The 25,476-nt window shown below is 42.4% G+C and overlaps 1 protein-coding gene across 8 annotated transcripts in view; it reads right to left on the reverse strand.

The window, feature by feature from the left end:
• Positions 1–13,497: 13,497 nt before the first annotated feature.
• The window catches only part of ppp6r3 (protein phosphatase 6, regulatory subunit 3), a 31,702-nt gene continuing 19,723 nt past the window's right edge, over positions 13,498–25,476 (reverse strand). For 2 of the 8 annotated variants that reach the window (XM_063000265.1, XM_063000262.1), the window contains exons 17-26: positions 25,323–25,377; positions 23,855–23,985; positions 22,828–22,946; positions 21,578–21,746; positions 20,873–20,961; positions 18,547–18,709; positions 16,995–17,012; positions 15,830–15,934; positions 14,986–15,072; positions 13,498–14,278 (exon numbers count right to left, since the gene is read on the reverse strand). In XM_063000265.1, the coding sequence (XP_062856335.1) occupies positions 14,224–14,278; positions 14,986–15,072; positions 15,830–15,934; positions 16,995–17,012; positions 18,547–18,709; positions 20,873–20,961; positions 21,578–21,746; positions 22,828–22,946; positions 23,855–23,985; positions 25,323–25,377 (991 nt within the window). In that variant the 3' untranslated portion in view covers positions 13,498–14,223. Of the gene's footprint in view, positions 14,279–14,981; positions 15,073–15,829; positions 15,935–16,994; positions 17,013–18,546; positions 18,710–20,872; positions 20,962–21,577; positions 21,747–22,827; positions 22,950–23,854; positions 23,986–25,322; positions 25,378–25,476 lie in introns of all 8 variants that reach the window. The other 6 variants (XM_063000264.1, XM_063000261.1, XM_063000269.1 and 3 more) reach the window with 4 other exon arrangements.

The raw sequence follows: 25,476 nt of genomic DNA on the forward strand, positions 1-25,476 counted from the left end.
TACACGCAGCAGCTCTACGTCACTAATAATCACCTCTACTGTATCTCTGTCTCACTGTGCTCTACAACTACGTTAGCATAGATCCCTTCATGCAGGCTGTAGATCTGAGCTGCTGTCCAGTTTTTATTGGGTTTGAATGTTAATGAAATATAACACATGAACGCCGGTGTGTTTAGTCTGAATTCATTCGAATCTGTGACACAGTATATGGTCAAAAGTATTGGGACAGCTCTTATTACTGAATTTGTGTGTTTTAGCTACAACAATTGCTAACAAGTGTAATGGGTCAATTATATAAAGGACTTTTAGGCAGCAACACTTTAGGGAAGATCCGTTCCTGTGCACAATGAGAGCTCTATAAAGACATAGGAATAGCTCGGTTTATAGAAACTCCAGCACAGAGTCCTGAGCTCAGCCCCACTCAACAGCTCTGGGATGAACCGGAACACCAAGTGAGGCTCTTTTGACCACCATCAGTGCCCAACTCTGTGGTATTCAGCTAGAGTAATTTATCATTAACTATTAAATAAAAATACAAAAACACATTAATACATTAATAATAATAATAATAATTATAATAATAAACATAGTAATATATTAATAAACATAACAATAATAATAACTTAATGTAGTATAACAATAATAATAATAAAATATAGTGTAATAATAATAATAATAATTTAATGTAGTATAATAATAATAACAATATAATAATAATAATTTAATGTAGTATAATAATAATATAATGATAAAAATAATAATTTAATGTAGTGTAATAATATTAATAATAATAATTTAATGTAGTATAATAATAATAATAATATTAAAATGTAGTATAATAATAATAATTTAATGTAGTATAATAATAATAATAATATAATAATTTAATGTAGTGTAATAATAATAATATAATAATAATAATAATAATAATTTATTGTAGTATAATCATAATAATATGATAAAAATAATAATTTAATGTAGTGTAATAATATTAATAACAATAATTTAATGTAGTATAATAATAATAATATTAAAATGTAGTATAATAATAATAATTTAATGTAGTATAATAATAATAATAATAATAAATTCACTAAAAACTAACAAACTATATATATATATATATATATATATATATATATATAAATATATATAATTTTTTTAAATAGAATTACTCCTTAAAAAATAACAATGGTTAATTTTTTTAAGCTTTATTTATTTTATTAATTATTATTGTTTAACAGGTTTGTCATGTGTCAAGGGTTAAATTCGTGGAATGCATGTAAAAGCTCTGTGGTGCTGATGATGCTATAAATAACACAGAAACTGCAGCTCTTAGAGATGCACTGGATTTAATATGGATGACCTGAGGAATGCCTGGTGAGAACATCATGTGTAAGAATGCTTTATTATTTCCCGTGTAGCCTGGAGGATGGTACGTACTCCCGCAGCACTGATCAGACAGGACGATGATGCCTGTGATAACGGCATGATACTGAAACATCATTCAAGAACCAGCAGATGTACTGGAGGAAAATGAGCAGATTAAAAAGGACAAAGATGATGAAGAAGAGCAGACTAGATGTTCTGTAGAAGAACCGTGTAATGGATCTCTCGTTCATGCTCTCTGTCTCTGTCTGGACTGCTGAGTTGATCATGTTTTTCTCTGATGAACAGACGTCTAGTGCTTTAGTTTCTCCAGATTCTTCAGCTTCTTTCTGAAGGAGTCCGTTATGAGACTGGATGACTGAAGGACTCCCTGGATTGCTGGTTTGAATGAAAAAATGATAGTTATTAATTTAAATGCCATGAATAGAGCTGCACAATGTGCTTTCTTGCTGTCTTTCTATCTTTGGAAGGAGATGTGCCCATCAGTCTGAGCTACACGACTAGCCACGACAAGCAGTGCCAGGATTAGGACCTAATAATTGTTATTTATTTATTTTTTGTCACACAATCAAGGTTGACTTAAACAGTTTGAACATTTTGGTGTCTCATGGCAGTGAGAATTAGTTTGTCTTAATGGAGGCGCTTTGAAAAGATCAGCGGCCATAAAAACTGAGCAGCGATACCACAGTGGCAAGAAACGTGGCACCATTCCACTCTACAGGAAATCATGATCAATACATACAATAAACTGTGCAGTATGAGCCACGAGACACCAAGACTATCTGATGAACTGTAGTATTCCAAGCCTACCAGCAGTCTGACCGGTGATCTTGACCTTTGCACTTCTCTCTTTTGCATGTAGGCAGATTGATGCGGAGCATGCAGACGGTTCGAGAAGATGAAGCATGTTCAAGCGTGTTCGATAGTTTGTCCACGGTCCTGTTCAGTCGCTCTGTTATCTGACCGGGAAGCTGTTTAAACAAAACAACAAACAAATAATAAAATAAGAAGGTTCTATTCTGTCAGAACTTATTTTATAATATCATCAAAAACAACCCAGCATTCTCAGAGTGAAGCAAGAAACATGGAAAAAGGAAATTGTACATGCTTTTCTTCATCTATACAAGAATACATTTATGCATTATTGCATTACAAAATGTAAGCTGCAATTCACAGAACAGTGTAACTCTGAGCTGCATTCAGAGCATTGCTGCCAGGGGGCGCTAGAGCAGCAACATTTTGTCTATGTCTAAGAGGGGTGGAAAAAGAGACCCTGACTAGAATAAAGCAATAGTAAACCATGACAGTGAAATTAAATTAATATATATATATATATACCACCTTTGTTAAGCCTACCATAGAGATAAACTTTGTTTGTATACATTTACCAACTCTAACAACTGTAATCTGTTACAATCAGATAATGTTTGAATGGTGGACCGTTCCCACCACTTTAATGTCACTAACATGGTAATGCCATGGTAGTGCACATTGTACCGGTACAGTATATCAGATGTTGTTGTTTGTTTATATATGGTTTAATTTGGTTTATTATTTACGACGGTGTATTAGGGCCACTGTAAAAAATATTTTTACGTTTCGATTTCGAGAATAAAGTCAAAATGATTTTGAGAATAAAAATCGTTGGCTTGTCAGTTCAGAGAAGCGCGGGTCTCAGTACCAGGATCGGCCTCCACTGCGCATTTTTGTGGTTACTGTGGTTATCCAATAACCTGTGATTACTTTTGGGTGTTGGTTTTATTGTACGCTTTTATCCACATGACATGACGACTAAACCCGTCAATGCAATCGTTTATAGCGATGCCATACGGCTTTAGTTTATCGTACGAGTCCATAAGGCTCTGAAGTACTGGCGACGACGCAGACGCAGACCACACCGGTGTCGCACGTTCTTCTAAATAAACCCGGTTTATTACTAAGCCGTTTCAGCGTCCTTACACTAATAACACGCTGGTGCTGATGTGCAGGAGATTGGGGGATTTCTTTATTTGTGAAACTGATACGAAAGTAGAACTTTACCAGATCATGAACATCCCTCATTTTAACACCAGGAGGGAGCTGTGGTCGTAATATTTCCACTTTAATCTCAAAATCATTTCGACTTTATTCTTGAAATTAATTCGACTTTATTCTCTAAATCAAAAATTAAAAATATATATTTTACAGTGGCTCTAATAGGCTGTTGTAATATTTCTATAGATGACATTACTTAAAGCTTAGCCTGACTGCAGTGAGCTGCTGAAAATCATCTGACTGCCAAGTTGTACAATCGACCCCGTCGTCCCCTAATTCTAGTTCGAATTAACCATTTAAACACATTAAATCGTTTTAAAACTACACATTCTAACTAAACTAAAACAATATAATTAATTCGGATCTTACCTTGTGAATGATTCGGTCTGTATGATCGTTATAAACCGGTTTAATCATTTTGTTTGTTTTGTTTTGGTTTGAAAAACGCAGCTGACTGAAATAACTGATTTCCTGAGGTAACACTGACAGGACGGTAGTGACTAAATAAATCGCTTTTTTTTTTTTGAGGAATTTTAAATGGAATATTTTGCTGTTTTAAGTATTTTGGGATTCTTTTACTTGGCAAAAATCGGAATTAAAACCGAGTGGATTTTTATTTACTGTCTTTTATAAGACTGTGGTTGCGTTCAACACTACACACTAGCGTGCTAAACAGTGGAACTACTTCGGACTCTTTAATGTATTCGTATTTAGCAAGTGCTGCTAACCATAAATGATGCTTTAAATTCAATACATGATGTTTTGTAGTGTTAATGATTTGGTAATTTATCTAAATTAAACAAAACTTTTCCACAAAATGTCACCTGATGTATTTATTTTTGTATTAATGTGGTAGGATGAAACAAAACACATCCACACAACAAAAACACACTTCAATTCCACACCAATCCAGCCAGGGATCATTTTACTGTTTTTATTAATTATTATTTTATCATTTTAGTCAAATCAGTTCGAACCATGTCTTTCAGAAATACAGCTACTCACTATTATTTATTTGTTCATTAGATTTGATTTTAACTTTATGTTTTACACTTTGGTTCCATGCAGGACAGGACAGGTAGTTACTGCTTACACAATTCTATTCCATTTATTTATAAAGCACATTTAAAAGCCAAAGCTAACCAAAGTGCTGTACAGCAGAATACAACAAAATACACACACACACACACACACATATATATATATATATATACAGTATATTTGTCTTTAATTGTTGTATTCTGCTATATATATATACATTGTTAGATGAATAAATATGGAATAAATATGGATGTAATAAAGGTATGAATGCCTGTCTCAAAATCTTTAAATGATAAAACAGATTTCAATTTGGCAATGTGTCTTAATTCGAAAATAACCCCTAGATTTTTAGAACAGAAGTTCAAACTGGGGAAGGAAAGTTTCAGATCATCGCCAATAATTTGGGAACTTGCAGATGAACCAAAGATGACTACCTCAGACTTGCTCCCATTGAGCAATTACACAAGAGTCATCAGTTCAAGTTTAATATCAAACACAGTCATGAAGACAGACATAAGGAGAACATGCAAAACTCCACACAGAAAAGACCCAGACCACCCCAACTGGGGATCAAACCCAGGACCTTCTTGCTTCTTCCTCACTATTATAAAGGACTTCCAACCGTCCTCCTTCAGCAATTTATAGGATTAATTACATTTTTAAATAAAGCAATCATTCATAAACTAAACAGATAAAAAAACTATTTTAAAAAATGATCATGAATAGGAAGCAATGAAATGAAAACAAAAAATTATTTTCACTGAGTCTTCTTTTATTGCATATTACGAAATGTCCCAACATTTCCGGAAATGGAGATTGTATACAGTATTTATATAGAATGGTGGAGGGGGTGGTTGTGTTGTTTTGTATGTTTTTTTTTTTTTTTGCAAAATAGAAATGTGTACTTGGAAATGTTACTCATCTCTAGCCCTGTGTGTGAGATCTAACTACCATGGTTTCCTCCTGTACATGCTGGACTGGAGAAGGATTGACTCATCTCATTTTCTTCTTCTCTTCATCATTAATACCTGTGACATTTTGCAACAAAGAGAGATACGTAATCATTTTCTTTATACGCTGTGACTGTGTGCACTGATTTTTTAGTTACAGTATTTGGTCAGTGAAAGGTGAGAGTAATGACTTTGTTTTTATGATCCTTGGTGCGAATGCGTCATTCTTTTATCTATAAAGGAAACTATAAGTTGGGGCTGCAACAAAAGAACTTTTATTTTAGCAATGCAGCAAAAACAAAAGTCATGACGAACACCAAAGAAGTTCTGGAGATTATAGTGGAGGGTAGAAGACCGGAACAAGTGGACTCTCTATCTGCAAAATGTCCTGGTGACAACAATCGAGTCAACAATGGCAGTGGGCTTGGCGGTGATTGTCAAATTGACAAGGATTTGTAAAAATGAGTCAACTAGCACAATCACCAAGCTATGACTGACTGATAAAATCCCTGGTCTGGCCAGTAGTCACATGTGAACGTGAAGCCTAGAAACTGAAGTAAGATGAAGAAAGATGCATTAAGGCTGTTGAGAACGAGTGCATCAGAAAAATCTGATGGTGGTAGGTTACGACAACTGAGCAAGTGTACATAATGACCCTTAGTGCTGATCCCAAGCCCGGATAAATTGCATCAGGGAGGACATCTTGAATAAAAACTGTACCCAATCAAGGTCTTGAATGAGGAGTTGTTTATCTTTGTAACATTGAGATTGATTTAATGTGACACTAATAATACTGACGTCTGAGGCCCTGGTTTATTAAGGTTCCATGTGTGTAAAGTATGCAAATTAAATACATGCAAAAGGCGGCACAAGTGGGTAGCACTGTCGTCTCACAGCAAGAAGGTCCTGGGTTTGATCCCCAGGTGTGGTGGTCCGGGTCCTTTCTGTGTGGAGTTTGCATGTTCTCCCCATGTCCGCGTGGGCAATTATGTTCCTTTCTGTGTTGAGTTTCCTCCAGGTGCTCTGGACATGCAAGACTGGCGACCTGTCCAGGGTGTTTCCTGCCTTTCGCCCAATAAATCAGTAACAATACATGAGGGTTGGCTAAGTCTTAGGGGAAATAGCCAAAGCATATAGCCCTGCAATGGATTGGTGCCCTGTCCAGGGTATTTCTGCCTCCCGCTCAGCATCTCTAGGTGGAATTGGTTCTGCTGCAACCCTTGTTGTTTTTGTGGCGAGTAACTACCATCAGACATACTTAGAATTTAGGCAGAAGAAGTTCAGACCCCACATGCCCTGACTACATCTGGAGTGGTAAAAACATGCATACATTTTATCTTTGGATGAATTTGTCCTTATTTAGATTTATTACTGGGATGGATACGGTTTACTTCAGATGAACTGTAGAGCAGAGAAGGTTTGGTTAATATTATTTATAATATTTTTAATGTTGTGACGGATCTATATGATAAAAATGCTCTTGTACTTACTGTTGGAGGATCAATATCCAGTGGAAGAAGATCAGGCCATGTGATCTGCTCTGTGATATGATCTGTCATTGAGATAGCTCTGATAGCATGACAAATCCATAAATCTGTCATTTTAATGCTAATCATGTGTCATGTGGCTCCCAGAAGAAGACACACACCACTAAGAATGTTGTTTCGAGGCTTTATGGCATTCTGTCCAGCTGTGTTCCTGTAATCCCTTTTCTTTGAGGAGGAACTTCAGTGCACCCGTGCTGTTTTTTACCCGCCACAATGGCCTGGCACATCCAGGCAGCGCCTCTTTTCTTGAGCCTCATTGAGCCTAATCACTGATATTTCGTGAATAGAGCCCATTTGCTTTGATGGTGCCATCGGTGAAGATTGCTCTAAAAGCATGAAAAGTCAGCAGGCTTTTTTCTTTCTCTTCAGCTACTGGAAGTGTGAGAGAAGGTGACGGTGTGAGCTAGCATGACTTTATGGGCTTTTCATGCTTGTCACGACGCTGCTGTCCTGAAGATCTGGTGCAGATCTGATTCCACACCAGTCCCTGTGCACTCAAACTTACCCCTTACAAACTGAACTCACTGTCAAATAAATGACGAGTTCTTAACACAGATTCATTTATACAAGAATAATACATGTAATACAAAATATTACTCACATATTACCCTATTAAAAGCTCAGAAATATGATTCCGACAGTGAAACATGGTGGTGGCAGCATCATGCTTTGAGGGTGCTTCTCAGCAGCAGGGCCAGGGAGACTTGAGGGACGGATAAACGCAATCAAAAACCTTCAAGCCATCCTCTAGAATGCCAGCAAACTCTGGGCGACGGTCATTTTTCAACATGGCACTGACCCATAGCAATGATTTAGGGCAAGTCTTTGAAGCCTCTTGTGCCACTGGCTGACAAGAGCTAAAATTATCATGTGCACACCTGTCAGTGGTGGAGCCGAACCGCGTACAGAGAGACTTACTATGTGTTCCATGAATTATTTATTACTAGTGCTGTCACCCTGACCAGGTGGCAAAGGCTGCGATTGTACAGCACCAATGAAACCCCGTCAACCAGCCTCTTCAGGCATCTGCCCAGGTCGATAGCACCACCGGAGATTTGAACTCAAAAGCTTGAGATCAGAAATGAGGATTACATTAATTGTAAATGATACTCTTGTTATTTGGAGTATTTGGATCATGTTTTGAAGATGAATGATTACAGTATGTGATGGATTGTCAGCATTAAGCTTTAAATTCATAAACTTCTTAAACTAACGAGAGATTTAGAGCAGTGATGTAAATGTAAAAATGATCTGGCCTGGTCTGTAGATAGGATTGATTTTTGGGAAGCAGAGACAAACCTCTGAGACCTGGACGCTCCGTAAATACGTCTTTAACGAGAGGTTAATCACATTTTTGTGGACAGTAATTTTGAAAGAATACCACCAGTGTACCTCTGCCTACTGTCAGTGTGGCACAAGTATCATTAGAAACATGGTTTAGACTTCTGAATTTGTGTAAAATTGACTTCTGCTCGTTATTGACCTGCACTGGGGCTGCAGGAAACATCAGTCTGCTTTCAGAGTGGATCAGCATTAACAAAATAAAGCAGAAACACCAGAGATGAAATTGTGCAGATGAGGTTTATAAGGGTCACTGTATCGGTAATTTCTGGTTCTGCCATGGTGTTACAGTCGGGACATTTTTATATAAATTCTAGGTCACTTTTGTAAAGAAGTAACTGCAAGTTCTGATTAGTCAGGGTCACAGTGGGTCCGAGTTCCCCAAAACATAGTCAATGATGTTTTTATATACAGTACAGTAGTGTTCAAAAAAATAGCAGTGGTTTTAAAAAAGTGAATAAAGCACAAAATCATTATGATAACTTTTATTTCCATAAATGCAAATGCACTGAAAATACTCCACTTTCAATTCTAATTCAAAACATTAACAAAATTTAGCCAGTTTGTGTTCATCCTTTACAGAAAGTTAAGAAAAATGAATATTAGGCTGTTCAAAAAAATAGCAGTGCAGCATTTTTCTTTAAAAACTCAAAAAATGTATCTATAAACTGATTTTTTTTTTTGAGGTTTCACTTTACTTTAATATTTAACTAATAATAACTAATATTTAGTGGCATAACAATTGTTTCCGAGATCTGTGTTGCATGGAGTCGACCAACTTCTGGCTCCTCTGAACAGGTATTCCAGTCCAGGATGATTAGACGACATTCCACAGTTCTTCTGCATTTTTGGGTTTTGCCTCAAAAAAACGTGTTTCAGACGTCAGAACACAAGTTCTCTCTGGGATTGAGGTCAAGGGATTGTGCTGGCCACTCTATTACCTTAATCTTGTTTGTCTGTAACCAAGATGTTTTGGGTCATTGTCATGTTGAAACATCCATTTTAAGGGCATTTCTTCTTCAACATAGGGCAACATGATCTCCTCAAGTATTCTGATATATTTAATCTGATCCATGATCCCTCGTATGTGATAAATAGGCGTAACACCACGGTATGAAAAACATCCTCATATCATCATTTTGTACCACCGTGCTTTACTACCTTCACAGTGTACTGTGGCTTGAATTCAGTGCTCGGGGGGTCAATGTGTTCCTTGGCAGATTTGAACCCATTCAGGAAACGTCTTTATCTTAACAACGGGACTTTGCAAGGAGTTCTTGCTGGTAAATTGGCTTCACTTAATCATCTTCTGTACTCACTGCTAACTTCAGATGTTCCTTGATCTTTCTGGAGGTGATCATTGGCTGAGTATTTGCCATTCTGGCTATTCTTCGATCCATTTGAACAGTAGTTCCACGCTTCCTTCTGCGTCTTTCAGGTGTTGGTTGTCACTTCAAGGCATTTGAGATCATTTTAGCTGAGCAGACGATAATGTGCTGCACTTCTCTGTATGTTTTTTCCTCTACAATCAACTTTTTAATAAAAGTACGCTGATCATCAGAACAATGTCTGGAACAACCCATTTTACCCAGTATTTCAGAAGGAAATGCGCTATGACCAACCTGTGCAACATTTGCCCCCCTCCTACCTTAAATAAGGGCCAAAATTGACACCCGTTCTTCTGCAGAATGAATGACTTCACCAATTAAACACCTCACTGCTATTATTTTGAACAACCCACTTTCAATCAATGCTTCGATTACTCAGAATGAGCGGCATGCATGTCCTAATTGTTGGTTTTGTTTTCATTACTCTACTACACTTTCAAGTAAATTTTTTGCTATGTAGAAATATAACTTCTACTAAAAACAGTGATTTATCAGGTTAATGGTGTTGGACTGCTATTTCTTTGAACACCACTGTAGATGCCCAACCGGCTGATAGCACCGCTGGGAATTCAAACCCTAGATCAGTAGTATTGGACTAGTGTGTAAGACCACTGCTCCACCAAAGGTCTCTTTCATCTGCTGCATGTTTAAATACATATTATGATTATTCTTATTAATAATAAATACTGAAACCCTTATAATGCAAACCTTATTTCTGGAAAAGGTGAGACACTTTCTAAAAATGGAATAAAAACAAAGTCTATAATTAGGGCGCCCAGGTGGCACAGCGGGATATTCCGCTAGCACACCAGCACCGAGATTCTGAACTCCTCAGTTCGAAACTCTGTGTTGCCTCCGATCGGCTGGGTGCCACCTAGCGGGCAAAATTGGCAGTGCCTGCAGCAGACACGTCTCTGCTAGGGCGGGATGACCGGACTACGTGGGTGGGGTCTTCAAACGCTGTGTAAGGACCCTGATTAGCGGATAGAGGCGCCTGTGCAGACTGCATGGGTGGAAAAATGTTCCGCTAAGGGCTGCACGCCGGTCGGAGGACACGTGAGCACCAATATACCCACCTCACCTACAATCAGGGATCCACCAGCAGAGGAAGATAAATTGACTACAATAAACTGGGAGAAAATGCAGAAATAAAATAATAATAAAACAGTCTGTAATTAGTGATCACTTGAATTTTAATTTAACAGACAAAATTTTCAGTGACAAACTTTTCTGTTTGTTAAATTTAGAAATTGACGCCTGCAGCACTGTCCAAATAAATCTTGGACTGAGGCATGTTCAGCACTGTGTCATCACCTTTTATTTCAGGTTTGCAAGTGGAATCTACTTTTTTTATTGTGTTGAAGGTGTTTTTTTTCCAACATTTCTGGAAATGAAGTTTGTATAAAACAAACCCACAGATTAAAAACATTATTACTGAATAAATTGTTAAATAAACAAGTTGTTTTTTTTGGGATGCAGATTGAAGCAGCAGACAGGAGAGCAGGACGTGATAAACAAGATTCATCTTTTACGTTTTGTTAAAACCGTATGATGGATGAATCCTGATCTCAGCTCCTGTTCAAGCGTCGCATTATAAGTGAAATGTGTCAGCGCTGAGGGGCAGAACTATTATCCCTTATCTTTCTAAATAACCCATAATTACAGAGTCACATTGTAATGCGTCCCTATTACCAACACTGTACTCTATTATAAGGTGCTAAAGACGCGGCGGCTCAGGTGTAATTTGCTTGTATTAATGGCATCACGACTGTTGTGCTCCTCCCTGATACCAGCGGGATAATTAAACCAAACACAACTGAGTTTGGTCTTCAGGGTAAATTAGTCTCGGCTCAGACGAGGCCTAAATGATCTCGTGTTGAGACTTAATCATCTAGCCAAAATTGTTGGGACTGATCCAAGATTAGAAACGAGGTCTAGAACTGCTTTATTTAGTACTGTGCTGTGAAAAAAAGTATTCACCCCCCCCCCCCCCGTCCTTCTATTTTTGCTCAATAATCTCATGAACATGTTTCAGAGCTTCCAAATAATAAGAATCTAAGATAAACAAACAGAAAGAAACACAAGCTACAGCTTTTACACCATTATTCCATTTAATACAGATAAAGATTTATTCAAACCCTCTAGCACCCGTGAAAAAGTAAACACCCCCCTTAGCTACTAAATAAACCAGTTAACCAAATTCAGTTATCAATTAAGTTCAATTTGACCTGCCACACCCAGACATGACCACTGCCAGACCTGCTGAATCTAAACGTCACTTGAATAGAACCTGTCTAATAATGTGAAGCAGATCAGAAAGTCTCAAAAAGTCTTGAAAGGGTTTTAAAGCTATTGCAAAGGCTCTGGGACTCCAGCGAAACACAGTAAGAGCTATTATCCACAAATGAAAACTAGGAACCGTGCTGAACCATTCCAGATGTATCCGTTCTTCCAAAATTTCACCCAGAACACATTTATTTGGATTTGGGTGGCCTGTCCCATTCTTCATGGCAGATCTTCTCAAGCTCTGTCAGACTGGGGTTTGAAAAGGGGACGGGGCCACCCCAGTGTTGTTTTGGATGTATGCTTTGGGTTGTTGTTCTTCAAAGATATTAGTGTTTTGGTTGCATTTATCCATCTCCCTGCCCATGGCTGGATTCAGTTCCAGTCCAGTAACAAACCAAACACCCACCTTCACACACCTAAAAGAAGACAACCACGTGACTGTGGAAAGGATCTCCGGAGGTCTAGGAACATGCAAAATTCCACACAGTGATGAAAGGCAAAGCTAAGGATCAAATCTAGTACGCTGGGAGCGATGTTGCTGTGCAGCACCCACACTATAAGCTCCTCAGCTTGAGTAGAGTATTGTGTAGATGTTGTTGTGCTTCCACCTGCTGAGGTTTAGGGGTAACTAGACTCTGCTGAGCTGCGCCTGTGCTGATTTATAACGACTAAATTATCATCGAAAATATTTTAGACGTGTCCAATTCCCTACCAACATTTAACAACCACTAGACTGGTCTGTGCCCGAGTCTTCCTCTATATGGACACTGCTTATGCTTAAAAATAGTTTGGGGAAGGCCCCTTCCTCTTTCAGCAAGGTCAATAAAATTACTTTTGACCTCAAACCCACTACACCTTCAGATCGAATTAAGTCATACACTGCCAGAGCTTCTCATAAATGCTCCTTTGGATGAGTGGGGACAAATCCCCATGAACAATCAACAATCTTTTAAAACATAGAAGTGAGTGGAGACTGTTAGTGACAAGGCAGGGGGATTTATATTCATGCCTATGTTTTTAATATAATCAACAAGCTCACGGTCAGATGCCCAAATACTTTTGGCCATATAATGTGAGTGATGTGGAGAGAAGTGAGGAGGAGGTGCCTGAAGATTTGATATTCTGAGGTAGGAGGTAGAACATCAGCAGCAGCTGAGATCTAAATAAAACCTACATAAATAACATGTATAAATACTTGATTTAACATGATTAATGAGGACTGTGTGTCGTAGCCTACTGGTTATGGTACTGCTGGTTCAAGCCCCACCACTACCAGGTTGTCACTGTTGGGCCCTTGAGCGAGGCCCTGAACACTCAATTGCTTAGATAATATACTCTCATGGTTCTGTAAGTGGCTTTGGATGAAAAAAAAATGCCAGAAATGTCAATGTGTGTGTATGTTTGTGTGTGTTCAGCAGGACTTGTACCTGTGTATATGTGATTAGCATGGTGTGTGTGTGTGTGTGTGAGGAGCATTCTGAACCTTTAAAAAAGAATGAAATGAGATCAGAACTGCACCCCTTCACTGTAATCAGGAGTTTTATTAGTAAAAAATGAAAGATCTGGAGATGGAGAGAGGAGATGCGAGTGTGTGACCGAAGCGCTGTGAGGAATCACACCCGAGTCCGTCACGCAGTAAAAACAGGTAAAAACACGGAGGTGTTCGGGGGGGGGGGTTCACTTCCACAGGCCGTTGGTGAGCGGGCGCCGGTTCGCTACATGCAACTGGACTCCACCTGAGCTTCTGAGTAACGACGGAGGGACATCAGTCACGTCTCGCTGACCCGCGGAACGTTCACGATACAGATGAACCAGCTGCTGAATAACACAAATAAACGGCGACGCGCACGAGGAGAGAGAATCCGTCCGAACTGCAGCTCCCTGTTTGTGGGGTTGGTTTTTTCTGGGGTGTTTGAGTGCGTTATTGGCTCCTGTGATAACGTTTCCTTTTATAAAATATTTTATTCATACAATCCTGGGGAACTATAGCAACAGTACTAATCATTTTCGAGTGGCAAGAGATCAGACAGATCACCTGATAAGAACAGTAAGAATAGAAACGAAGGCGAGAGGAAAATGTTCATACAGGCTGAATCTGTACAGGTCTGTAAGGTCAATATTGCTGGTCCTGATCGGAGAGGTACAGCGCTGGGCACGCTATCATACACACACACACACACACACACGCACACGCACACACACACACACACGCACACACACACACACACACGCGCGCACACACACACATCACACCGGTCCATTCACCACCGCCGCTGCTGCCTCGGACACACACTGCTCCGTTCTGTAACACACAGAGAAGAAAACGCGTCACACTCATCACATTAGTCTCAGACTGAGCCAAAATATTAGAAACACCCACCTAACGTCTAATATTATTTATTTATTAGTTTATTAGGATTTAATGGTGTTCTCCAGTTTGGTTCCGTTAATGACAGGACAGATAATTACAGGTTACCCATGATTCATTAGTATAAGTCCAATATAAGTCCACCTTCATGGCCAATTGTGTCTCTCTAATTCTTTGGACTGTGGGAGGAAAAGCGGTTCCTCACCACGACTGCCTGTGAGACTTCGATCCAGTCGTCTGATCATAACGATCTGGTCCTGATCGAAGTCCCTCAGGTCTTCATGCTGATCAGATCTGCTGCGTTCAACACCTGAACCGTGAGGAACCTCCATCAGATCCCTCACCCTCACATGCACCATCGGATCGACATCTAGTGCTGGAGCCAGTGTATCGCAGGGCAGACACACACACACACACACACACCTGTAGGGCAATTCAGTGTCTCCAAATAACCTGACCATGTTTTTTGGACTGTGGGAGGAAACCAGAGCTCCCGGAGGAAAGGGGGTGGGGGGGCAGGGTACCCGGAAAGGACCCGGACCTTCTTGCTGAGGGCGGCTACCCACCGTGCCGCCCTGGAACCCAACCCGCAGCTTTAATTCTGATACTGAACTGAGGTGTGGGAGCTCAGACGTACTCACTTGGTTTCCTCCATGGTCGCCGCGTCCTCCAGAGGACCGTTGAGAACCTCGCCGGTAGGTTTCGAATTCTCCTCCGAGTGTTTTGCACTGCCGGATAAAAGAGAGACTCGGTTACTATATAATATAGCACAACTGAAACTCATTCATTTATCAGCCTGGTCAGGGTCTTGGCAGCTCCGGCACCACAGTTACTAACTGGTACCTTTTCATTTACATTTTTGGCGTTTAGCGGACGCCTTTATCAAAAGTGACTTACAGTACTGTGACAGAATACAGTCTGGGCTATTGAGGGTTAAGGGCCTCGTGCAAGGGGCCCAACAGCAGCAACCTGGCAGTGGTGGGGCTTGAACCAGCGACCTTCTGATTACTGGTACTGTACCTTAACTGCTAGGCTACAGCTGCCCATTTTATTCACCCACCCACTCAAACCCAGGGGTGATTTATAGCAGCCACTATACCTATTAACAGGAGGTGGAAGGAAATCAAAGTACCTGGAGAATACACACTCAGACTTTGAGAGAACATGACAAACTCACTCTACAGAAAATTTTATTGAATTTTTGGGCAGAGGTAGCTCAGAGGTAAAGGAACAGGACTTGTAATCAGAAGATCGCTGGTTCAAGGCCCACACCTCCCAGCTTGCCACTGTTGGGCCCTCGAGCAAGCAGTCAGAGACGGGGTCTCACAGAGAGCTGTATAGCGTACAGAGAGTCCGGCACAGACGCCTGGACTAACCAGAGGATCCCCTATCAGACACGGCAAATCAAAGCGCCCCCTACTGCACATTTAAAGCGTTGTTTTTAAAGCAGAATGAAACATAACGGTTTACTTCAATGTTTCTTACCCAGATTTCTGACAGTTCTCAGTCTCGCTCCTCTCGGTCTCGGCGTCCTCGGCCACCGTGCACTTGGCAGAGGCGTCTTCAGAGGTAGATCCGTTCTCCTCCTCACTGAAACGAACAGATCACAGCGTTCACGGCCCGCCCGTCTCGGTCGGAACTACAGGAACATGCACGGTGGGAGTGAAGCTCAGAAGCGTATGGGGGGGGGGATGAAAACAACACGACTGGGGAAGCAGACGGAGACCAAAATCTGATCGGAGCCGGTCGGGGATGAGAAGTGGCCTCGACGTGGGGCTGGTTAGAGGAAGCATGTGAGACCGAACATGGGAAGTGATGAGTGACGTTCGTGAGTGTTAGTGTGTATGAAGCGCCTTAAGTATTCGCCCCAGGATTATTTGTTGTTTCTTTTGGATCTTTAAACTAAATTCAATATAAACTTGAGACGCCCTGAATGAAGACGGAACATTCGGGAAAAAAAAAAAACCCAACTCTACGGCTCTATTAATAAATAATCAACCAAGCGTGATTGATAATTGGGTTTGATTACTGCAGGCTGGTTCATTAAAAACAGAAAGAAATGACACAGTAATTGATGAGCAGAGAAAATATCTTCTATTCCTCTAATTAAATAAAACCAAAAGAAAAAACAAACTGATAATAAGTGCAGCTCAGTGATTAAGTTACTATACCGGTAATTAGAAGGTTGCTGGTTTAAGCCCCACCACAGCCAAGCCACCACTGTTGGGCCCCTGAGCAAGGGCCTTAACCCTCAAATAAGTGGCTTTGAATAAAAAGCACCAGCCCAACACTGATCCACCAAGGTTGGCGTCCTCGTTCTTCTCCCTCCTCAGACATGACCGACTGTCTGCTGGACGCCCAGCCATGCTGATAGCACAACAGATTTAAACTGACGAGCTTCAGGTCTGACACGGCTCGTGTCTTTCATCGGGATAAATTAGCTAAGCAATAGGGTATATCTAAATCTAGGACCCCACCCCACCCCACCCCCGCATTCCTGGCACTGGCGTACCCCGTGGATGAGCTGTGTCTGATAATAAACATGCAGATGGAGATGGAGGAACAACCATCACAACAGAAGTGAACATGACTGAGTGGGGACTGGACGGCGGACACACATGAAGACAGCGCACATTCCTCCTGTACGTACCGATACGATTTCAACACTCTGATCCCCCACGCACGCACGCAGAGAGAGAGAGAGGAAGCGCATGGTCAACACTCTACCGCCACCGTACACACACACACACACACACTTCTGATACAGTGTCGACCAGGGCTTCTCAACCTTCCTGAGGAGGAACCGTGAGGCTGAGCAGGCTGAGAAGTCCTGGTGTGAACACGTCATAATACAGCCTGCTGTCTGGACACACACACACACACACTAACAGCACATACACACACACACACACAACATGACAGGGACCGACAGGAACACAGACAGACAGACAGTAGTCAGTGATTCTCAACCTTTCTGCCCACAAACTGACCCCTGGTACCTTCAGCTATTTCACTGAACCCATGATCTAGGGTTTGGCCCTGATGCCCCAACTTACAAATAAACCCACACTCGTATAATTACACCTTAATACAGATTACACATCAACGAGAATTTATTTACATTTATAAGGAACTCTGTTGGTTGCTCTGCACTGATTCGTCCACCACGCTTGTAGTTCTTTGTGAGGAGAGTCGTGCCGCACTGAATGCCGGGATCGATCTTCAGCGCTGAGGAGGCGTCGGACGCTCCCTCGTCATTCGGTCCGATCATCACTCAGAATTAAGGCGCCTCTTTAAGGGAGCTAAGAATTTAGACACGCCCTCTTCTCTTCTCGGGAGTGTAGGATGGCGTGAGATACGTCTATGCATGTTGTGTTTAATTCTGTTTCTTTATCTTAAAATGTGACAAATTAGCAAAACTAGAAAGAACTGGGTGGGTGGGGGGGGGGGGGGGGTGAATACTTTTTCACAGCTCTGTGTGTGTTCATGTGGTATGAGCTACAGACTGAGAATCACTGCTGTAGAATCTGATGGACAGGGACAGACGAGACAGCCAGATTAGAATAATCCGTCGGTGCATTTTTCCACTGCGCACTCGCACCAGAACCGGAACCGACCGGAACCGACCGGAACCGAATGGTTCAGGTTTATTTTGCCGACTCTAAACTGCGCTACGACCAAAGAGGGTCGTGAGTAACACACGACTCCTCCGACATGTGTTCGGAGAACCGTACTGCGCATGGAGAGTCACACGCCGATGTCTATTATTCCCCGTCTCTGTGCAGATCCATCGATCAGCCAGCAGAGGGCGTAACTGCAGCACTTATGAGGGATCACTACAGCAATCCCCACTCTCAGACAGCCAATGACTGTCTGGACAGGCTGAGTTCGAGTGGTCAGAATGGGTGGGCTAGCGTGGTTTACTGCTGCGCCACCCGAATTCCAAACGTTCTGGTATTTGCACAGTGGAAAAAGACCCTTGGACAGAGCTGTTTGGACCGCCGCTGTTCCACGTACAGAATATTAAAGAACCGAACGAGGCGTTCACGATGCGGAGGGAACAACGCTGATCCACACAGAGCGGCGCAACGTAAAAACAGAACCGATCCAGCAGTACGGGACGCACAGACCATAAACGGAGGGTGAACACAGAGCGAGAGGGAAACGGACCAGGACGGTTAAAAGAGGGTGAAGGGGCTCACCTCTTGAAAACAGCAGTTTCGGTTTTGGCATCGACGGTAAGGCTGAGCGTTTCCTTCATGGAGCCGTTGGTGACCGTTTCGGTGATCCGATCGGCGCTCGGCTCCTCCTCTGCGTCGGAACCTCCGGATTTAGGACCTGGGGAGGTGGGCCACTGATCCACCCCTGCAGAGGGTTGGAAAAATAAAGCAGGTTTAATTCATCCATCAGCAAACCATCTAGATGAACGTTTCTTGTAGATTCCAGTTGAACTGGTGCTTAGTAAAGCCACTTATTAATAACAGATGTATGATAATTAAGGCCCTAACTAATTTGCGTCACATGAAATGAAATGAGCTTTTTTCCGGTGTAAGATGCAATTTGCTGTGAAATTAAAAATTTAAAGTTTGTGTTTAGCAGAGGTGGAGAGTAACGAGTTACATTTACTCGTGTTACTGTAATTGAGGAGTTTTTTTTGTGTACTTGTACTCTTTAAAGTAGATTTTACAACCAGTAATTTTATGTTTACTTAAGTATGTTGTGTATTAAGAATTGTAATTCGCAACATTTTAAATAATAAAATCGCGTGAATTCTACGACGGGGAGTCGGATCTTTTGGCTCGGTTCCTTTTAAAGAGCCGTTTATATATAAAACGACTCCCAGAATCGCGAATCGGTTCCTTTGTTTCATTTTAAAGGGCCGTTCAATAGATTCGAATCATTCTACGACACATCACTAGTGGTTATACAGTTTGAAAAGGTTTTATGGGACTAAAATGACACATGACACATCCCTAAATGTTTTAAATGTTGTATCAACATGTTTCTTCTATTATATTTTAATTAAAAACAACTATTGTAAGATTTATATCCAATTGTACATTTTAAATGAGTTACTTTTGACTTGAGTAGATTTTTAGACTAGTAACTTTACTCGTACTAAAGTAAAAATTCATTAAAGTAATAGTACTTTTACTTGAGTACAATATTTTGGTATTCTTTCCACCTTTAGCGATTTAACGTTTTTCATTCATGTAGCGTATGAGGCGTCCTAGCAATCATACGGCAATTTAGTGTAAGAGACGTTTCTGTGCTGTCGTGTGCTGACAGTGTTTGATGTGCGTTTTCATATTGAAGAATTTTGTCCCTGTGTGGATTCCACAATCGGTGTAAAAGTGTGTTTCTCTACACACGTGATCGTCTCGGTGATGCACCTTAAAAGAACAAACCAAAAAAAGTAGTCTGCTCCCGATAGTACGTCTATGTAGAGTTTATTTCTTTCTTTATTGGCTCAACAAACTCTAAAGACGCTCGGTTACACCAGCAATCCTACGGCAATTCAGTTAGTGAGCCGATTCTGTGGACGCACGGTGGGGGGTGGGGGGGGGGTGTCAAAACACAGAGGAGAATTTTGGTATTTGAGACGGAACGTGAAGCCTCACACTGTCGCTGGATGTTCTAGGTTTACATTCAACTATTAATGTAGCTTCATTTATTTTATCATTTAATTTATGAGTGTAATTTAATGACGGACATGAAACGTGGCTCTTTTCTTTAAAAAACAATCACAGAAATCTGTGATCTCAAACACATTTCACTGTGAATTCAGTAAGACTTTAGTTATAACGTGATGGCATTGTGTCTAAAAAGTTTAGAATTTTAGAAAGACAGGATTGACAGGACCAGAATCAGGACCAGAATCAGGACCAGGATTGACAGGACCAGAATCAGGACCAGGATCAGGACCAGGATCAGGACCAGGATTGACAGGACCAGAATCAGGACCAGAATCAGGACCAGGATTGACAGGACCAGAATCAGGACCAGGACCAGGATCAGGACCAGGATTGACAGGACCAGAATCAGGACCAGAATCAGGACCAGAATCAGGACCAGGATTGACAGGACCAGAATCAGGACCAGAATCAGGACCAGGATTGACAGGACCAGAATCAGGACCAGGACCAGGATCAGGACCAGGATTGACAGGACCAGGACCAGAATCAGGACCAGAATCAGGACCAGGATTGACAGGACCAGGATTGACAGGACCAGGATTGACAGGACCAGGACCAGGACCAGAATCAGGACCAGAATCAGGACCAGGATTGACAGGACCAGAATCAGGACCAGAATCAGGACCAGGATTGACAGGACCAGAATCAGTACCAGAATCAGGACCAGAATCAGGACCAGGACCAGGATCAGGATCAGGACCAGAATCGCCCTCTCTCGGTCTAGGTGCCCTGCTTTAAATCCACTATATTTTGGAAAATGGGGACTAGAGCTCTTTAAAACCAGAACACACCATTGAAAGACGTTCTCCAGAGTTACCTGCGTAACACTCACCTGCGGGCGCATTAACACCCAGGGGGTCAGCCGGCTCTACGCTCGTCTCCATGGCTACCGGAGAGTTGCACCGTAAAGGATCTTTAGGGCTGGAACATAAAAATTACATACTGTTAATGTCATGACCGTTTTGTATACCTTTAATTCCCCTCGTGCACTCTATGACACGTAGCTGGCTGAGGGGGCTGAGGGGGCCGCGGGGTGACGCCCGCCTCCATCGCCCGTCCTTACGCTTCAGGTCATCGCTGGTGGATCGTGCCTCATTCAAACAGGTCAACCTAATTTGAGCTTACCTCTATCTAGTGGACATTTTGAGAAATGCAATTTATTACAGGTAGGAACGAAGCGGTGCATGTATACTCCCCATGCGTGTGTGGCTTTTCTCCGGGTTTGAATCGTGCCAGTAGGTGTAATTGCTGCTCTAAATGTCACCTGCATGTGTGAGTGAGTGGATAAATGAGTGCGTGATGCTTTGTGATGGTTTCGACACACCCTGTCCCAGGGGGTATTTTTGTCTTGCGCCCCAGTGTTTGTGACACCGGACCCACCGGACCCCACGCTCGCCCCGTTATGATGAGGCGAAACCTTAAAAAGTAGATCGTAATGACCTGTCGACTGAAACAGTAGATCTCAGGCCACAAAAGTATGTGCACCCCTGCCGTACAGTCACAGATCAGCATCTGTGTTCTAGCGTGTTCCACCGACCTGACGGGAGTGAAGCTGGAGAAATTGGCCCAGCTGGTTTCTGTGGCCTTGTTGTTGGTGGGCGTGCTCCATGTGGAGGAGGAGGAGGAGGAGGAGGAGGACGTGGCTGGGGCCACTGAGCCGCTCGTTTCCATGGGAACATCATCAAAGTTGGCTGTCCACGTATGGCCTGAAAAGATCATAAAAAAAAAAAACAAAGCGATGAAGCGGCGAGTTCATTTACGTCAGCTGTTCGGTTACGTTCCGTATGATATGTCACGTTCCCCGATCGAGATTCCTGGACTCATGCTGTGCATACCTGCAGGACCAGAAATGGTAGATGATAAGCGACACGCCCGTTTTCCTTTTAATGAAGCTATTTAAGTTATTTGGACAACAATGCGACTGTATAATGAATGCATACACACTGCTGGTCTGATGTTGAGTTCAGCCCTCTAGGACTAAAAGTGTCTAAAGCTGGGGGGGGGGGATTCATTTTTAATCTGTATATTGTTTTCGCCGTACTGTAACCACACCTATTTTATTTTTTAACCCCGAGCTGGTTCTGATGCGACCCTTTTCACCCAGGTGAGGGTGAAGCACGTAGATTTGAGGCTGCACTGCCAACAACGCCGTTCCTGGTGAATCTCACCATCAGACTTGGTTCTTCGACAGAACTGAAGGACCATGAACTCTTATTACATTCATATTTTACACAGATCGGGTCTATTTCATTCATATTCATCTAAATGGATCCTTTGGGTCACCTGAGGAGGATGGGGGTCCTGTTGAGTTCCCTCAGGGTTCACTCCTGGTAATACTTAAGGAGTTTAGGGGATACCTCAAGGGGGATTAGGACAAGGAATCAGTGGAATAATTGTAAAACATGCAGTATTCCACCAAATCACACACTACTGCACTGAATACTGCACACTATTTAGGCAATATGATGCGGTTTGGGACACAGCCCTGTGTAAAAAAAAAACCCTCGACCAGCCAGCGGGGGTCGCATTCGCAGCAGAATTGAGGAACTCGGTTGACCTTCCTCCCTCGGGCACGACCAACTTTGTCTGCTGGATGCCTGGAAAGGTTGAAAGCACCGCTGAGGTGCATTAGACTACCACACCTCTTCAGGAGAACTGGATCCAACAGCAAGTCTATTTCTAAAGCCTTCGCTGTTATGACCGTATACTTAAGTTACTTTACTAAGATTCCAGGGCCTCAAACCCAAAATATTCAACACCGTGCACTCGAAGTAGTGACGTCCTTACCGTCTCCACCGTCCACTTCCATTCGGTCGTCAGTGGCAGTGTTGGGGGGCTCGAACGGGTCCCTCTTGGCGTCGTCCTCCTCCGAGTCTGTACTCTCCTCACTGTCAGTGCTGCCTGAACTTCTGATACAGACAGAAGCAGAGACGGACCGAGACAGATGAATATCAAGCGTATAAGTATGTGGACACCTGACCATGAGCTTGTTGGACATTCCAAATCCATCAGCACTGATATAACACAAGATTTCAGGCGCCTGTATGTGGAAATGTTCGTGTCCACTTATTAAATAAAGAATCGTTGAGGTCAGGCACTCATGATCCGATTCATCTTAACAAGTGTCCATATACTTTTAACCACAGTCTGTGTGTCTTTTGTCTACATTTAAAGTTTCAGAGGCTTTGTTTAACCTCGTCTGTATATTAATTGGCCATTTAGGAGCTGCACCTCATATACAGATGCACTCTGTGAGTATACAATTACTGACTGTAGCCACTCTGCTGCTCCGTGCATTTTGTCACCCCACTCAGTGCAGAGTGACCCAAACTAACCAGATTGTTTGCGTGGATGCATTGTGAGCACTGCAATAACAATACCATGGTAATACTGTACATACCATGCAAAGCAAGTGCAGCAGTGTTGTTGGGACTTACGAACGCCTCGGTGTAAATACTGGGAGCAGAATAGCACTCCGACAAAACACCGAACACTGCACGCTATGCAGGCAATATAACGCGGTTTGGGACAAGTGCAAGCTAGTAACGACGCGCCGTGCTGCTCGGTGACATGCGCGACCCTCGCGCAGGCGCGTCGACCAGCCAGCAGGGGTCGCATTCGCAGCAGGACTGAGGAACTCGGTTGACCTTCCTCCCTCAGGCACGGCCGATGTCGTCTGTTGGATGCACGGACAGGTCTAGATAGACTAAAGACAGTACGAGCAAGCTAACAGGGGGTGTGTGTGTGTCCCCCCCCCCAATAAAGAACAACACTGCTGCACATGCAACACCAGCGCTACGAGCGATATAATAACCTGGGGCGTCTCTGAGCTTCAGGAGCAAACGTCACATCCTTCTCATCCCAGATGTCCTCCTCGTCCGACCCAGCGTCTTCAAACTGCTGGATTTTCTCCTTACAGCAGGCCTCGAACAGAGCCATGTTCGCCTGGAAACACACACACACACACACACACACACACACACACACACACACAGGGGCACGTTGTAGCATCGACTTACGCCAACATCATCACATCACAAAACAACAAAATACCCGAAGTGTGGATGATTAAATACGTTTACATCCACTACAGGGACGAAACTTGAACGTGGAAACACTTTTCTTGCACATTTTACTCATCTGTTGGCTCAAATATTACATGTGCTGGAACATTTGCACACTCCACACCTTCCTAACTAAATAAAACACATCGTATTAACGACAATCGTGCATTAAATTGCACAAGACTGTATATAGGCGAGAGAGGTACAAATAATACAGTAATCTCATATTAATGAGTTTATCCTCACACTAAAGATATAAAAGGCAAGCAAAGGAATATTAGAGCTGGTTTTCTCTAATAGGAACCCATCATGGAATACATGATGCTCAAGGGCCCAAAAGAGGCAACCTGGCAACAGTAAGGCTTGGCCTGGCAACCTACTGAATACATTTACGGCATTTAGCGGACGCTTTTATCCCAAGCGAATTTCAATTATGTCTGAACACGCTTTTTGAGCAATTGATGGTTAAGGGCCTTGCTCAGGGGCCCAGCAGTGGTGAGGTTTGAACCAGCAACCTTCTGATTACTGGTCCAGTACCTTAACCACTGCGCTATCACTGCCCACTGAATGCTAGTACCTTAACCATCCACGGTATTGGACTATTAATGAGAAAGTCGCTGGGTCATGCCTTACTGTTGGGCCCTTAAGCGAGGCCCTTAACCCTTTTTGCTTGGATGATATACGGTCCCAATTCAAAGTAGCTTTGGATACACGCCCAGGTGATATTCCGCTAGCACACCAGTGCCGAGATCCTGAACTCCTCGGTTCAAAACTCGGCATCGTCACCGAACAGACACGTCTCTGCTAGGGCGGGATGACCGGACTATATGGGCGGGGTCTTCAAACGCTGTGTAAGGACCCTGATTGGCGGATAGAGAGGCGCCTGTGCAGGGTGCATGGGTGCAAAAGGGTTCCGCTAGGGGCTGCACGCGGGTCGGAGGAGGCGTGAGCAGCAAGATCCAAGGCAGCGCAAGACAGGCGCAAGCATTACCGTTGGGCCCTTAAGCACGGCCCTCAACCCTCTTGCTTGGATTGTATTCGGTCATGATTCAAAGTAGCATTGAACAAAAAGCTTCAGTGGCATCAAACTCAGTGAGGTGTTTATTATAGTGTAATTATAACCCCAGTCGACTCAACCAGATTAACCACAACAAGCCTAACGTTAACTAGCACACAATTAATCACGTGTGTGAACATGCCGCCGTCGATCATACTTACACTCTCGTTAGTATTCAAGGAAAAATTGATGTCTGATATTCTATCAAAGGGAATACTGCAAGATCAAAGAGAAGAGGGTTTAGTTCAGGTACAGCTAACACACACACACACACACACACACACACACACACACAAAATATATCAACACCCCTCC

The sequence above is a fragment of the Trichomycterus rosablanca genome, chromosome 8 (assembly GCF_030014385.1).
Source record: "Trichomycterus rosablanca isolate fTriRos1 chromosome 8, fTriRos1.hap1, whole genome shotgun sequence".
NCBI classification, from domain to species: Eukaryota; Metazoa; Chordata; class Actinopteri; order Siluriformes; family Trichomycteridae; genus Trichomycterus; species Trichomycterus rosablanca.